General features: G+C 40.1%; 1 protein-coding gene across 2 annotated transcripts in view; it reads right to left on the reverse strand.

Moving 5' to 3' along the window:
- The window catches only part of EYA4 (EYA transcriptional coactivator and phosphatase 4), a 121,566-nt gene that overhangs the window by 79,032 nt on the left and 26,176 nt on the right, over positions 1–16,358 (reverse strand). Inside the window, exons 2-3 of one of the 2 annotated variants that reach the window (XM_075864308.1) lie at positions 9,272–9,390; positions 8,135–8,203 (exon numbers count right to left, since the gene is read on the reverse strand). In XM_075864308.1, the coding sequence (XP_075720423.1) occupies positions 8,135–8,203; positions 9,272–9,386 (184 nt within the window). In that variant the 5' untranslated portion in view covers positions 9,387–9,390. The remainder of the gene's footprint in view (positions 1–8,134; positions 8,204–9,271; positions 9,391–16,358) is intronic. The other variant, XM_075864307.1, reaches the window with a different exon arrangement.

Raw genomic sequence — 16,358 nt, forward strand, 5'->3', positions numbered from 1 at the left:
TTTTTTGCGGGACGGATTGAAGTTTTTATTGGTACTATTTTCGGGTACATGCGACTTTTTGATCACTTTTTATTCTTTATTTAGGGAGCGGTGGTGACCAAAAAAATTGCGATTCTGTCGTAGTTTTTTATTGATTTTTTTTGGAGTGTTCATCGTGCGGGAAAAATAACATTATAGTTTTATAGTTAGGTTCGTTACGAACGCGGTGATACCAAATATGTGTACTTTTTTAACGTGTTCATTTTTTTTCTATAAGAAAAGTCTTATTATAGGAAAAAAAGCATTTAGTGTTTATAGAACTTATAACTTTTATTTTTACACTTTTTTTAAAACATTTTTATTACTTTTTTTTACTTTTTTAACTTGTCCCACTAGGGGACACTTAGTCTTGCAGCTTTGATCGCTGCTAGAGTACATTACACTACACACGTAGTGTAATGTACTCTAACTGTCATTGTGACGTGACTGTCACACTGACAGGAAGCAGAGGAGGAATGGCCGGAGGCTGTTCCTCCGAGGCTTCCGTGCATGGCAACCCGGAGGTCATTATCTGACCTCCGATTGCCGTGACAAGCATCGGTAGCCCCCACGATCACTTCGTGGGGGCTGCTGATGTGCTTCAAACCACTTAAATGCGGCGACGGCAATCCGTCGCCGCACTTAAGGGGTTAACTGCCGAAATCAGCGGCGATGGTCCGCTGTCCGGCAAGACTGATGTCTCAGCTGTCGGGGACAACTGTCAGCGCGGGTCTGTCACTCTGTGTTTACACAGAGTGACAGTTTGAAATGCGGACGAAAATGAACGTCATGGTGCGGGAACTAGCAGCCGGCCATGACGTTCATTTTCGTCCTTGGTCGTTAAGGGGTTAACCCCTTAATACCGAAGGTATTTTAAACCTTAATGACCAAGCAATTTTTTATATTTTTCCATCGTCGCATTCAAAGAGCAATAACTTTTTTCTTTTTCCGTTGACATAGCTGTATAAGGACATTTTGTTCGCGGGACAAGCTGTATTTTTTATTAGCACCATTTTGGGGTACATATAATTAATTGATTAACTTTTTATTAACTTTTTTAGTGGGGCACTGGAAAAAAGAAACTCCCTCTAAAATCACTCAGATGCGGCGCTCGCTATTGAGATCCGATCATTGTCCTGAAGTCCGAGGCTGTTATCCGAAAAATTACCCCAAAAGGCCTACATGAAAAGACTATATGCCGGTCGTTAAGGGGTTAATAGTTACACAATTACTGCATTCACAATATTTATTCACTACTTCTCCATAACGTACCAATGTAATTCACTTTGTTTACACATTGCTTTTTGCACAGCACTTGCACTTTTATTTTGTTTTGCTGTGTGTCACTTCACGTTGTGTTTTTCTACCTTTGGACTATGTTTTATAAATTGCTGTTACTTCATTTGGCCATTATAACCATTCTACATTACCTCTCTCTCTAAGTTTAATCATACTGATCATGTGACAACAGATCAGGCGACCATCTTCCCCTTGTATGTGCCCACTCATTGATATGCACTGATGCTGGTTGTGCCCTTTCCCCATTTACCATTTTTTCGGAGATGTTTAAGTAGGAATATTTTTCCATTACAACAACCTCATAGCAGGGGTCTTGATATCTCCTTACTGGTCCAGTGTTATATTTAATCCAGCCCCAAATATTGCAGGGTGAGACCCCCAGAAGAAGCTGGGTGAAACACGTGCCGGGGTGTGTTATCCCTTGGTCTGTATGTTCCACTTCTCCTGTGTATAGGTATTTCATTGGCTTATTGTATGCATTTTGAACTTTATACTCCAGTCCTAATATACTTATGTGGCATACATTGATTGTAGCATTTGCACTGTATCTGATCGACTCTAGACCTTGGGGTTAATCCTTCATCATAGGTATGTTTAAATTTTTCTGTATTTTTATCTATTTATATGTGGCAATTTCATAGAATTTATAATTATTTTGTGAGTGTTGCTTTCATTTAGTAGGAGGTATTTAATATTTAAACAGCACCTTTTTTCCTTTTTGGAGCTACAAGTCCCTTTCTTGTAGGTGGTAGGAGTAGACTTTCAGTTGCAAAAATAAATTGACTGTTTATATACTTCCTCAATGCCTAGGAAACCTAGTACGTTCAGGCACTATCCTTTATACTTGTAAAAGGCAGAAGTCAGCTTGGGTCTATCTAATTTTTATGTAAATCTCATATGTAGATAATCAATCACTTACATCAAATATACAATTCCTTTAACAGGTAGGTTGTGGGGTTTCTTTCAGTCTTTTTGTTTGCTACCTCAAATCTTCTAAAACCACCACTGAGGGATCAGTAAACCCATACATAGAATGTAATTGAAACCATAAAAAATTGAAAACACTATATTAAAAAATAATGGTGATGGGTTGTCGGGTTGCCAATTAAACCAATGTCAATCTGCAATATGTCAAAGTCAAGGGCGTACATGCTATAGAGGCAGCCCATGCAGCTGCTGTGGTGCCCCTGTACTCAATGCATTTCTATGGACAGCAATTTTTCACAGCAATATCACAGCGATTTTCATAGTGAAATAAATACTCTGTGTGTAGCCCTAGCCTAATGCATTCCTATGGACAGGGATTTTCTTTTTTTTGTAATGAGTGATAAAACGTTTATGTTTATCCCCAGCCTTATGAATGTGATGGTGTCAAACAGCACCAAAAAAAGTCACATTTTTATTTTTAATATGGTGCCCCCATCCTACATGTATGCCACTAGTCAAAGACGTATACATTTATGCTAGTTGTGAAATACAACCTTGCAAAGTCTTTTACACATACAGTAATTGATTCGACAGTTGCCAAACCCAAACTGCACATATTTTTACTGAACATGAATACTTTACTATGTGCCAAGACAGAATGACTTATCTTCAGTTGTTACAACATGATCAAGCAGAAATAAGCAGATGCTAAGAGCATCCCTAGAGCATTTTATATACTTTGATTTCATCGAGTGTCACATAGTCTAAATTACAGTAGCATTCAGCAATAAGCATTCAATAATGCTACGGAACTGACTGTAAGATCTGGCTGACCTTCTCAATGATAACCTGATTAATATCCTGATCACTGACCAGAGCCAAATAAATATAATCCAATAATATCAATGTTGCTTTTTACCTTCCAGAAATAGGAGAAAGGTGGATCTTTCTTTATTGATCCAGGAATTATAGTGTTTTCATTGTAGAAGCACAATCTCCGTTCTACAGGAATGAAGAAAATCTTGACATATTCCAGTTCACGGAGAGTTTTTTTTTTGCCAATTAACTTTAGGTATGTGTTTTTGCCATGCTTAGTGACCCGTGAGTGTTTTTGTCATGCCTATCTGCAATTCTAGATTAAAATGTAGGACTGGCCTGATCCTCATTCTTGGCTAATGCAGAGTCTGTCCCACTAGAATTGGTGCAGATGGTAAGTATACTTTACGTAGGATTTTTAGTTTTATAAAGTGTTAACAGAAACGTAACTGTGATACTAGGTTCGTTGCTTTAAAAATATTTTTTTATAAAACAATTACAGTTTAAAAAGCATTTTATGGAACTTTAGTGGGACTCTTAGAAAGTGGACACAGCGCATAGGGACCACAGAGTTGACCACCTACTATCAAAATATTTACAGACAAAGAGGAGTAAAGGTGTTTTTTGTCCATCATATTAAGCTATAACATATTTTATTAGGATATGTTCTATGTTAGGATACACTATTACTAACTGAATGATGGGAGTCAGAGTGGCTGTTCCTGTACATCACCTGTAGTGCAGAGGGGCCTTCGTGCCTAGTGTTTCACCCCCTTCAAGGGCCAGTGAAAGTTATTATTAGGGTATGTGCACACACACTAATTATGTCCGTAATTGACGGACGTATTTTGGCCGCAAGTACCGGACCGAACACAGTGCAGGGAGTTATGTACGACGCTAGGAGTCCCTGCCTCGCTGCCGGACAACTGTCCCGTACTGTAATCATGTTTTCAGTACGAGACAGTTGTCCTGCAGCGAGGCAGGGACTCCTAGCATCATACATAAGTATGATGCTAGGAGCCCGGCTCCCTGCAGTGTGTTCGGTCCGGTACTTGCGGCTGAAATACGTCCGTCAATTACGGACGTAATTAGTGTGTGTGCACATACCCTTACAGTAGTCAGACACACAATAACAGCAATATCCCCTGTGATCACTAGTATTGGACATGTTAGCCCACCAAAGGATATAATACCCATCATATATCTATATAGAACATGTGGTCGGACACTTTTAATTTCATCATAATCTTTAATGTTATCACAGCACATTCAGAAAACATCATCAATAAGTTCTAATAGGTTATTTCTGAATCATCTCATAAGAAATGGACCCTAGTGGCAAGTGATTGGCTCCGTCAGCTTCAAATGTGGTTGTCTTCTGCTAAAAACGTTGAGGCCCTGTTGTATTTAGGGGTCTATTATTGTGTTAGCGCCTGAGTCCACTGGAAGAACCTAGGGTACATTGGCAGGGCAGTCTGACCATGGCTATCACTTAGTATGGTGAGAAAACTGCTTTAACCGATCGTTTTATTGAAGAATTTGCTATTTAAATCCCTATCACCGAGCTGCACCGACTTTTGCCTCTTAAGCAATATATATTAAACCCATGTTCGGATAATGATTGTAACGTATATCATCTCTGGGAATATTTCACTGAGGTAAATTAAATAGTTTAAAATACTTAAGTGAACAAAGACACATTAATTATTAATTGCACTTACTTAGACTAATTCATCAGAAAAAAAAAATGGTATCACATTACGCTCTTCTTCCCGTATCAAATAACAGCATCTTAATCAGTAGTTTTCCTCCTTTGTTGATGTAAATTACATTATTTAAAGACATGAATCATGTTTGATATGAAAAAAGTGGCATGTTATGCATTTAACAAAACACAAGTTCTTATAATATAATTGGTCCTGTTGAGGTTTATTAAATGCCACGCAGTGGAGTACAGGTTTAAAAACAAAGATTATATTGTTGCTGATATATATGTATGCTGGGGAATACATCAGCAAGATTAGCTGGGTATTTCTCCATTCCAGTGCTATATAAAATACATAAGAGTCTGTAATTGTTGTAGGCCTCATGCACACGACCGTATTTTTTCCCACCCGTAAATACTGGCGTAAATACGGGTCCGGTGTCACACGTATTCCACCCGTATGTACGGGCACGTTTTCTACGCAAAATTGCACTGCACTAATCGGCAGCCCCTTCTCTCTATCAGTGCAGGATAGAGAGAAGGGGCAGCCCTTTCCGAGGTAAAAGTAAAAGAAATTCATACTTACCTGGCCGTTGCCTTGGTGATGCGTCCCTCTCTTGACATCCGGCCCGACATCCCTGGATGACGCGGCAGTCCATGTGACCGCTGCAGCATGTGATTGGCCTGTGATTGGCTGTAGCAGTCACATGGGCTGAAACGTCATCCAGGGATGTCGGGCCGGATGTCGAGAGGGACGCGTCACCAAGGCAACGGCCGGGAGACCGGACTGGAGGAAGCAGGAAGTTCTCAGTAAGTATGAACGTCTTTTTTTTTTTTTTTACAGGTTGCTCTATATTGTGATCGGAATTCACTGTCCAGGGTGCTGAAAGAGTTACTGCCGATCAGTTAACTCTTTCAGCACCCTGGACAGTGACTATTTACCGACGTCGCCTAGCAACGCTGCCGTAATGACGGGTGCACACACGTAGTCACTTGTCATTACGGGAGCTCCATAGACTTCTATGGGCTGCCCGTGCCGTTATTACGGCCTGAAATAGGACATGTTCTATATTTTTCAACGGCACGGGCACCTTCCAGTAAGAAAACGGGAAGGTACCCGTGGCCAATAGAAGTCTATGAGCCCGTTATTACGGGTCATAATTACGACCCGTAATAACGGGAGTTTTTATGGTCGTGTGCATGAGGCCTTAGAATGTGTTTTACAATGCAGTAGGTTCACATTGGTCATCAGTATATGATCGGTGGGAGTCCGACACCCGGACCCCGCACCGATCAGCTCCTCTGCGCACCAGATGTCCGTGCTAGAAGCATATGGCTCCGGTCACAGTTTAGCGGCCGTGATGCAGTACTGCAGCTCTGCTCCTATTCAAGGGACTAGGAGCAGAGTTGCAGTACTGCAGCATGGCCGCTATACAGTGTACAGAGTCATCTGCTTCCGACACCGAACACTGCATAACATATGGTGCCCGGAAGCAGCCGGAACAGCTGATCGGTGCATGGTCCGGGTGTCGGAACCCCACCGATCATATATTGATGACCTATTCAGTATGAAAAACTGTCCCGTGCCCGGACAACCCGTTTAATATCACTCTCTTTAAAAAGTAGTGATCCAATAATAAGCTGACAGGGCTGAGGGAATTCTAGTTCCTACAGTTGTCCTGTGATTCCATCAGAAGAAAACAGGTTATCATTTGTAAGGGGAGTGATTCCCATATTATAAACTTCCTAGTAATGCAATTCTCTAAAAGAGTTATCACATTTATAAGGGCATATGGATGTTACCCAGAATGGAAAGCTGCTCACCACATAACACTCTTGTTCTCATGGACCTAGCACATTCATGTATTACATATTTAGCCATTTCCCACTACAGGCATATGTGTGGCTAGTGGCAGCTTCCTCTGGGGAGTTTCAAAAGCTGGACCTGAAACCCTCTAATATATGAGAAGGTTCACCAAAGGTAAAACTATATTTGAAGTTCATTCAAAACAGCAAACAGGAATGCAAACATAAAACACATGGAAATTAAAGACAAATGCCCACATTTATTAATCAGTTTGTCAGTTTTTGGCGTAAAATTAGTCTAAAAAAGTTGCAAATAATGGCGCACAACATTTTTGCACAAAAAATGTGAGACTTTTCACGGCACTCGCTAGTTTTATAAAGTGCTGTGAAAAGTGGATATGGTTTACTTGAACTGGGCATAACATACAACTTTCAGACAGATTTATTAATACTAAAACTAGAAAATGGTGAAAATGTTGGCACAAATCTATGCCAGTTCATAGCTGATAGATTAATAAAAATAAATAGAATAAGTTAGAGGGTACATACTGAGCACATCTCTACTGGGGGTATAGTTATCCACAGTAGAGATCTGCTTGCCTTGCCTCTCCAGCCTCAGGACACCTTGTTGGCTCAGTAAGAACCCTCTAACTTATACTAACCAGCAGTTTGGATGATATCAGAGTTACCTTTGTGTTCACCGCTCGACCCGCCATTACCTTCATTTTACAGCAAGCGACTAGTGCTGCTTTCTATTGCACTGACTCTTTTTATACAGGTATGTTCCCTGTATAAAAGATATATCTTACAGACATCGCAACTAGCCGGATTTTCATTTTTTATATCTAATATGTATGTGTCCGCAAACTATTTCTGTATCCTGTGGCTAGAGTACACTGCAAATTAATTGCATGTGCTGTAAAGTTGTTTTTTATGTGGAACTTCACTATGTTTTAATTGGCTTTCCCCCATGCCACTCATGACGTCATTACCATGGTTTTTTAAATGCTTGCTGTATTGCCTGTTGTATGATTTAGTCTGATGAAGACGCCTGCCCTGCGTTGAAATGCATTTACTAAATCTGAAATTTCTACATGTATTCTGATTCTGATGATCAGTAGTGTTATTGAGTTTCCATTTTTACCAATCTTAAAGGGTAACTAAACGTTCAACAAACTTCTGACATGTCATAGTGACATGTTAGACGTTTTGATTGGTGGGGGTCTGAGCACTGAGACCCTCACCAATCGCTAAAACAAAGCAGCAGAAGCACTCATGTGATGTAGCGGTATATCGGTGTACGCGCTCACATCGATGTAGCGGTGTAAACATGTATTTTTTCTGGCGTATGAAAAACAAGTCTTAATAAATGTGCGCCATAGTCTCTAAACATTACATAGAATATTTCCAGTATATAAAACAGCACAATTGATTCTCAAATTTTATAAGAAAGTCTGAAATTTAGATTAGAGGTAGACACTGCAAACCAGAATGTAGTTGGAAATAAACACCTTAATCAGAAAACTTCTCAAACACCATGCATAATACTAATATAGTTCCTACTTGTTGCAGAAGAGGGTGTGCTGCAACTGAGCAGCCAGTCAGCAGTATTTAGGACAGTCATATTCTCCCCTGAGAATTGGAATTTAATAATAGTTTATTTGGTAACTTAATATAATTGCATCCATTTTCCACCCCATTTACACAAGTGCATTACATTGCTATGTAGTTATATAACCTCCACTGCTGTTATCATTATTAGGGCATGTATATATATGATCCCAAATAAGATAAAAGGATACTAACAGAATAAACCATAAAATGTAAATGACCGCTGAGTATAGTGTACTGTATATTCTAGGTGAACCGAAGGGTAACGATAGCCATGTATAATAGCAAGGTATAGTGGGGTAATTCTGCTTTAGAATTAGGCTGGCCACAATATGTTACACAAGCTTCATATGGTTCACAGGCGTCTTTCATGCGGCTTCCCAGCTTCATGAAAAAAAATATTGCAAAATGCAGCGAGACAGTCATGGATTCCTGGCACATTATTTAGTTACTGTATGTTGGTATCATTTGAGCACTGTATAGTAATATTGACTATGGCATTGTGTGGCACTGCTATTTAGGCACTGTAGAGAATATTATTTCTGAATTGTATTGTGAACTGTATAGTATTGTTATTAAGGAAACTGTTTGGGAGTGTTATTACTAGGCCAACATATGCACTGTTATGTAGGCCCAATATTGTATTTCACTTATTATTAAACACTGTATGGTATGATTATTTGTGCATTTTATGACAGTACACCATATGTAGGGCCTCAACAAAAGGTACCACACAGGGCACTATCAAATGTAAACCTGGCCTTGGGCGTCTTTGGCGTGCACTCCCAGAGCATTCAGATTACAATCAGGCTTGGATTTGGAGGTGTGGGATTGTGGGGAGTCTTATATCGGAAAAATCTGCTGTGGCAAATTCTTCTATGCTTCCATGGATGAGTTAGCTGGTCACTCTTGCTATAAAATCTCAATTATAGCGCTTAAACACCTTTTACAATATCCCCCCATTGTTATAATATATGTCATATAGTTTACAAATGTGTTTAATAGTATTTGTAAAGCGTGAAAACATAAGGGTGAAAAGCTGATACAAATTGATTAATTCATTTTTTATGAAAAACTAAGGAGACTTACCTCCTGTACCATTTGTTGTGATGTTGCTGTTGATATTTGACTTATCCAGTTTGGAGCCCGATGCATCTCCACTTCCAACACGATTATGCGGACTTGCTAGGTCCTGCATTTCCATGGACCTAGTAGGGAAAATATTCACAAATTAACAGCCATGACCAAATAAATTCATTATAATATATCTATGATTTAAAAGCACCTCCAATCTTTTAAATCAACAGCCAACTCATACAGATACACATACAGTGAAATGTCTCCAATAGACCACCTGTTTGAGAAGGCCACCGATGATCCAGACCAGATGTGGCTTTGAACATTTTTTAATTCCCTTACATTCGATGTCATATGTCAAATTTAAGTAAGCTACTGTACAAATAATATGACAGTATTCATGCTCAGTTAACATGAGTTGATAATTATTGCAGTTAAATGTCACAGAAAAATACTTTACAATGGAGGCAGCTGTGTATACAATATTACTTTTTGGCATTAATACCATAAACTGTTTGATGCTTGGCGATCCATACAACCAAATATCTGACAATGACTCGAAGCAGTAGGCTGTTATGTAACAATTCAGATCTGAAGTGAGTTCCTGTTGATGGTGATTATTTATGCCTAAGGGTATGTTCACACGGCCTATTTACGGACGTAAATCGGGCGTTTTTGCCCCGAATTACGCCCGAAAATAGCGCCTCAATAGCGCTGACAAACATCTGCCCATTGAAAGCAATGGGCAGACGTTTGTCTGTTCACACGAGGCGTATATTTACGCGCCACTGTCAAATGACGGCGCGTAAATAGACGCCCGCGTAGAAGAAGTGACCTGTCACTTCTTTGGCCGTAATTGGAGCCGCTATTCATTGACTCCAATGAATAGCAGCGCTAATTACGGCCGTAATTGACGCGGCGTTAAAGCGCCTGCACATGCCGGTACGGCTGAAATTACGGGGATGTTTTCAGGCTGAAACATCCCCGTAATTTCAGCCGTTACGGACCCCCGCCGTGTGAACATACCCTAATAGTGAACAACAAGTCACTATATTTGATGGTAAAGTTCCACGTCTATGGCAAGGTCACATAGGTCAGAATGACATTTTTGGCCATTGCCCATCTTTGTAGGGGACATATCCTCTATTCATGCCTTATTGATTTCCATGTGCACTAGAATGGTGTATGTTGACTTTTTAACCACTTCTTGAGTGGTAGAGGTCCCAAGGTTTGCCACATCATCTTAATTTCTTACCCTGTATTACCCTGAGGCTGGGTTCCCAAGTAGCGTAAAACGCCACGGAATTTCTGCTACGGAATTCTGTGTGGAAATTCCACAGCATTTACAGTGGCAGCAAAGTGAATAAGATTTAAATAAATCTCATACACGCTGCATGAAAAACTCAGCAGCAAAATCGTTCATAAATTGACATGCAATTCGGATCTGTTGCTCTTTTGTTGGGTGTATATATAGCCACTACAAATGTTGAGACTTTTGCTGTGGAAATGCTGCGATTCTGCCACAAAATTCGCAAATCAGAAGAAAAAAAAACACTTTTTTTGTTTTTTTTGGTCATAGACACTCATTCCCCTATTCTCCGTCCAGACCGGCCTCCTGGGATGACGTTCCAACCCATGTTGACTGCTGCAGCCAATCACAGGCTGCAGAGGTCATGTGGGCTGCAGCGTCATTCCAGGAGACCGGACTGTCGGAGAACAGAGGGACACATCGCTATGACAACGGCCGAGGGTAAGTATTAGCTTATTTTTTATTTTATTTATTTAACCACTGATTTCCACGTGGGAGATTCTGCCCATAAACCTGCTCCACAATTGGGTGCGGCTTTTAAGGCAGAATTCTCTGAGGGTTCTAGGTCGGATACCCTGCGTACTTTTATCTGACCCATGGGAACCCAGCCTTATGAGCTCACCCTAACAATCTGTAAGTGAATAAAGCAGTCACCATGACTAGGAGTCCATATGCAGGAGCCCATCCTTGTCAAGTTCTGATATTGCTTAAAAAAAACAAAAAAACCTCTGTCCTTACACAACCAATCAAACCTATTTAGGCACAATGTTGCAAAATTCATTAATTCGGATGGACTGCCTAATAAAAAATTACAATGTGAAAAGGCAGATTTCATTGGTGTTTGCCTAAAATAATGAATATTTTACATACACTATACTTAAAAGAGACAGAAATTGCTGGTTTTTGTCAGCGGTAAAATCCCAACTCACATGCAAATCCTATTGGAGGAACGTTTTTCGGCCACAATCAGTAGCAACAACTTTAGTATCCTGTAATCCATCAAAATGTTCCCCACTGCGCTCCATGGAACAAAATCTGTGCATGTTTTATCTCACCAACTAAAAGTAATATGTCCCTGAAATGTCTGCAATTTTTCTAGGAAAAAAAAGATCAACAAATCTGAACTAAATGTGCCAAAAAGGAATTTAGACGTCCAGATATTTGTGTAACAACTTTTTCTTGAAGCTTCTAACATCTATTAAAGTCAGGTTTGGGTGGAATCTTTCAAATTATTTTTCCTCAAACATTGTTTATTAAATATTCATCATTGTTATGTCAAGATGGGAATTTGAGATACAGGCAACTATTTCAGTGACAACCATCTGCCAGCAAAGTAATAGTGAATACTACCAAGTGTAAATCCAGGAATCAGACCTATATCAATACACAGTATGTGTATATGACTTTTCGATCTGATTGTATGACCGCAGTGCATTCTAACTGCAGGGGTAGCGCAAGAAGGGGTTCAGTTATAGATAAAAAGGGGTAGCACACCTGCTATTGGGTTGGTGAGGTCAGGTGGCCTTACCCCAACAACTATAAGGCTGGGCTTTTGTGGGATGGGCCTCTGAATTCCAGGAGAAAGTTTGAACTTGTCCTTTTTTTCAAATTTGGTCTTGTATTTTTTTTTGGGCCTTTTATATGTTTTTGCCAAAATACATATAAAAAACGGAAAAATTCCTTTTCTGAAATATATAAGTGTTTTTTTCTTTAATACAATATGTATTATGTACAAGGGATTCTTGCTTAAGTTGTTTTTTCTTCACTGGTTAGTGGCAGAGGAAATATGTGGAAATAGATGAGTTCGGCCACTGAGAGTCAACATGCCGCCAGGTAACCGGTTATGAGAATATAATGCTGGTGGTAGTTGTTCGATTGTGTTTGTGGCTATTACTATGTATTGGATAAAAGAAAGCGTTAGGCGTACGTGTCTTTTTTGGGGGAATCATAGAGTGGGCTCTAACGAAAGAGGTTTAGTAACAGGAGGACTTTTGGCTCCCAGTATTCTTCACCCATTGTCAGTTTAATAGAAGTGTTCAAACAGTTATATGAGAAACAAACATATTTTGGGGACGGAGCGCTTTATTTTACTAAGGTAAGAAACACTTGTTCCAATGGGAAAAAAGTATCTGTGTGTCTCAATGGAAATATAGAAATTGGTCTGAAAGGTCTATCTAAGGCCAAACTTTATACATGTTAAACCAGCCTAATATACAATACTGTTTACTGTCCACATAAACAACTTTTTGCAATGCCTCATGAGCATTGTTTTTAGTATATTTTCTTTAGGAAGTCATGGTCCCCAAGTCCACCATCTTTGTACTCCTCTGAAGCCCTGCCTCCGAAGACTGACAGAATCACAATATACTGCAATACATTAGTATTGATTGCCGGTTCAATTCCCCTAGGGGGACAAGTAAAAAAGTAAAAAATAGTAAAATAAAGGTTCTTTAATAAATAAAAACTAAAAACATTAATAGTTAAAAAAAACAAAAAAAACGTTTTCCCATTTTCCCTCAAGCGCAATGTAAAAAAAATAAAAAATGAACATAACTAGTATCGACGCATCCTTAAAAGTCTGAACTATTACAATAGATCATTATTTAGTGCGCACGATGAACGCCGTAAAAATTTAAAAAATTCAAACGTCAGAATTGTTGTTTTGTGGTCACTTCTTCTCCCACAAAAAATTAAATAAAAAGTGGTCAATAAGTCTCATGTACCCCAAAATGGTACCAATATAAACTACAGCTCGCCCCGCAAAAAATAAGCCCTTATACCGTGAAAAATAAAAAACGTATTCCTCTATGGCGACAAAACTCAAATACAATTTTTAACAATTAGTTTTTTCCTTGTAAAAGTGGTAAAACATAAAGAGAACTATATAAATTTGGTATCACTGTAATCATATTGACCTGGAGAATAAAGTTAACATGCGTTTTTACCACACGGTGAACACCGTAAAAACAAAACCACCTAAAAGATTGAGGAATCTCTGTTTTTTCCTATTCCACCCCACAAATATTTTTTTTACAGTTTCCCCACTACATTACATGGTACAATAGATGGTTCTATTAAATTCTACAACTCATCCTGCAAAAAACAAGCCCTCATACGGCAATATTGATGGAAAAATAAGAAATTTACGGCTTTTGGAAGGCGGGGAGGAAAAAACGAAAGTGAAAATCAGAAAAATTACTGCGGCCGGAAGGGTTTAAGGTATTTTCACTAGTGGCATATTTCTTACAGAAATTTCTGTCAGTAAAAATCGATTACACACATCTGAATGGGGTTTGCCGAAACCCATGCACATGCTATAGAAACAACCCCTTTCAGATGAATGGAAAGGATATTAGAAACAACCCCTTTCAGATGAATGGAAAGGATATTTATTTGCAGAAATTTCTGTAACAAATCTGCTGTGTGTGAACATACCATTAGGCCTCTCTTAGGGCATGACCACACATGGCGGAATTCCTCCGCAACTGTCCGCATCAATGCCGCACAGAATCTGCGTTGCAGATTCTGCAGCGGATCTGCACAAAATGTGCAGAAAATTGATGCGGACTGGCCGCTGCGGACTGCAGGAAAAGTGCTTCTCTTCTCCCTATTCAGTGCAGGATAGAGAGAAGGGACAGCACTTTCCCTAGTGAAAGTCAAAGAATTTCATACTTACCGCCCGTTGTCTTGGTGACGCGTCCCTCTTTCGGCATCCGGCCCGACCTCCCTGGATGACGCTCCAGTCCATGTGACCGCTGCAGCCTGTGCTTGGCCTGTGATTTGCTGCAGCCGTCACTTACACTGAAACGTCATCCTGGGAGGCCGGACTGGAGACAGACGCAGGGAGTTCTCGGTAAGTATGAACTTATATTTTTTTTTACAGATACATGTATATTGAGATCGGTAGTCACTGTCCCGGGTGCAGAAACAGTTACTGCTGATCGCGTAACTCTTTCAGCACCCTGGACAGTGACTATTTACAGACGTCTCCTAGCAACGCTCCCGTCATTACGGGAGCCCCATTGACTTCCTCAGTCTGGCTGTAGACCTAGAAATACATAGGTCCAGCCAGAATGAAGAAATGTCATGGTAGTAAAAACAATACGCTCCGCAGCACACATAAGATCTGCGGACTTCATTGCGGAATTTTGACTCTCCATTGAAGTCAATGGAGAAATTCCGCCATGAGTCCGCAACCAGTCCGCCACTGCTCCGCAACAGACAGAGCATGCTGCGGACACCAAATTCCGCTCCGCAGCCTATGCTCCGCAGCGGAATTGTACGCATCGTGTAAACGAACACTGCTAAATTAAAGTGAAAGTCAATGGAGAAACGGCTCCGCTGCGGATTAACGCTGCGGAGTGTCCGCAGCGGAATTTAAGTGAAATTCCGCTATGTGTGAACCCGCCCTTACACCGCAGCATTTCATTTTGCATCAGTATTTGGAAGCCAAAACTAGTAGTCGAACCTACTCATAGAAAAGTACAATGAAAAGATTTGTACCTCTACCGTGTTTTGGACCCATTCCTGGTTTCTTCTGCCAAATACTGATGCCGTATGCTGACCAAAATACTGCCGTAACACGAGGTCATTACGTCCGTAATTGACGGACGTATTTCGGCCGCAAGTCCCGGACTGAACACAGTGCAGGGAGCCGGGCTCCTAGCATCATAGTTATGTACGACGCTAGGAGTCCCTGCCTCGCTGCCGGACAACTGTCCCGTACTGTAATCATGGTTTCAGTACGAGACAGTTGTCCGGCTGCGAGGTAGGGACTCCTAGCATCGTACATAACTATGATGCTAGGAGCCCGGTTCTCTGCAGTGTGTTCGGTCCGGTACTTGCGGCTGAAATACGTCCGTCAATTACGGACGTAATGACCTCGTGTGAACATACCCATATAGTGATATCAGGCTTCCTATCTGAGATAGTTTTCTTTACTCACGAGTGTGACAAATAAATAAATTCATGTATTTCTCTCTAGTATTGTTAGTACTACATTACTAAGTTCTATTAACAGTGCATAATTCATTGACAGGCGAGACTGCATATAGATAGCGGATCTCCTAAGGAATAAATAAAAGCAGGTTTTAGTCACTGGAATGAGAAAAATAAAGGTCTGTTATATTATTGTTAAGGTACTTTGTAAAGGTTACATGAAAATGCTAAATTTCACAGACACTCCATTAAATGCCTAATTTTATCACTTCACAGCTCTGGATTTGAATAGAGAGCCACATGTGTTTGCTTTCAAAGCAATCTTTTAGACTACTCTGGAAAGTAAGGCTATGCATATAGGACCTTCTAAAGCAATGAAAGATTTTATTTTACCTTTTTAAAATGGCATGTTTTTCCTAAAATGAGTGAGGAGCAAAACATAAAGCACCTAGGAGAACAAGGCAGTACAGACAGTCCATCTGCAATTCAACCACATGAAAGACCCATGGGCAAATTCAAAACCATTAACAGAAGTGCCAGGAAAATCTGCCAAAGAGCCAGATGCTGCTAAGCATTGAGCGATATCTTCCACAGGTTGTCATCTGAATCCTGTAATTACTAGTCAAAGGGAAAGTAAGAAGAATCAGATGATTCATGTACATGGGAACCGTACAGATACATCACCAGAAATTGGTGGTTTTAGTTCTCACAATATGGCACTATTAATGCCCAGAGGTTTACCACTCCTGACCATAAAGTGTATGATTCAGATGGCACAATCGGTAATAAGTTAATACGTTTCTAGGCTGATGATCCTTATACACCAGTGGTCAACCACCGGTGTCTCTCTGT

Source organism: Rhinoderma darwinii, chromosome 4 (assembly GCF_050947455.1).
Source record: "Rhinoderma darwinii isolate aRhiDar2 chromosome 4, aRhiDar2.hap1, whole genome shotgun sequence".
NCBI classification, from domain to species: Eukaryota; Metazoa; Chordata; class Amphibia; order Anura; family Rhinodermatidae; genus Rhinoderma; species Rhinoderma darwinii.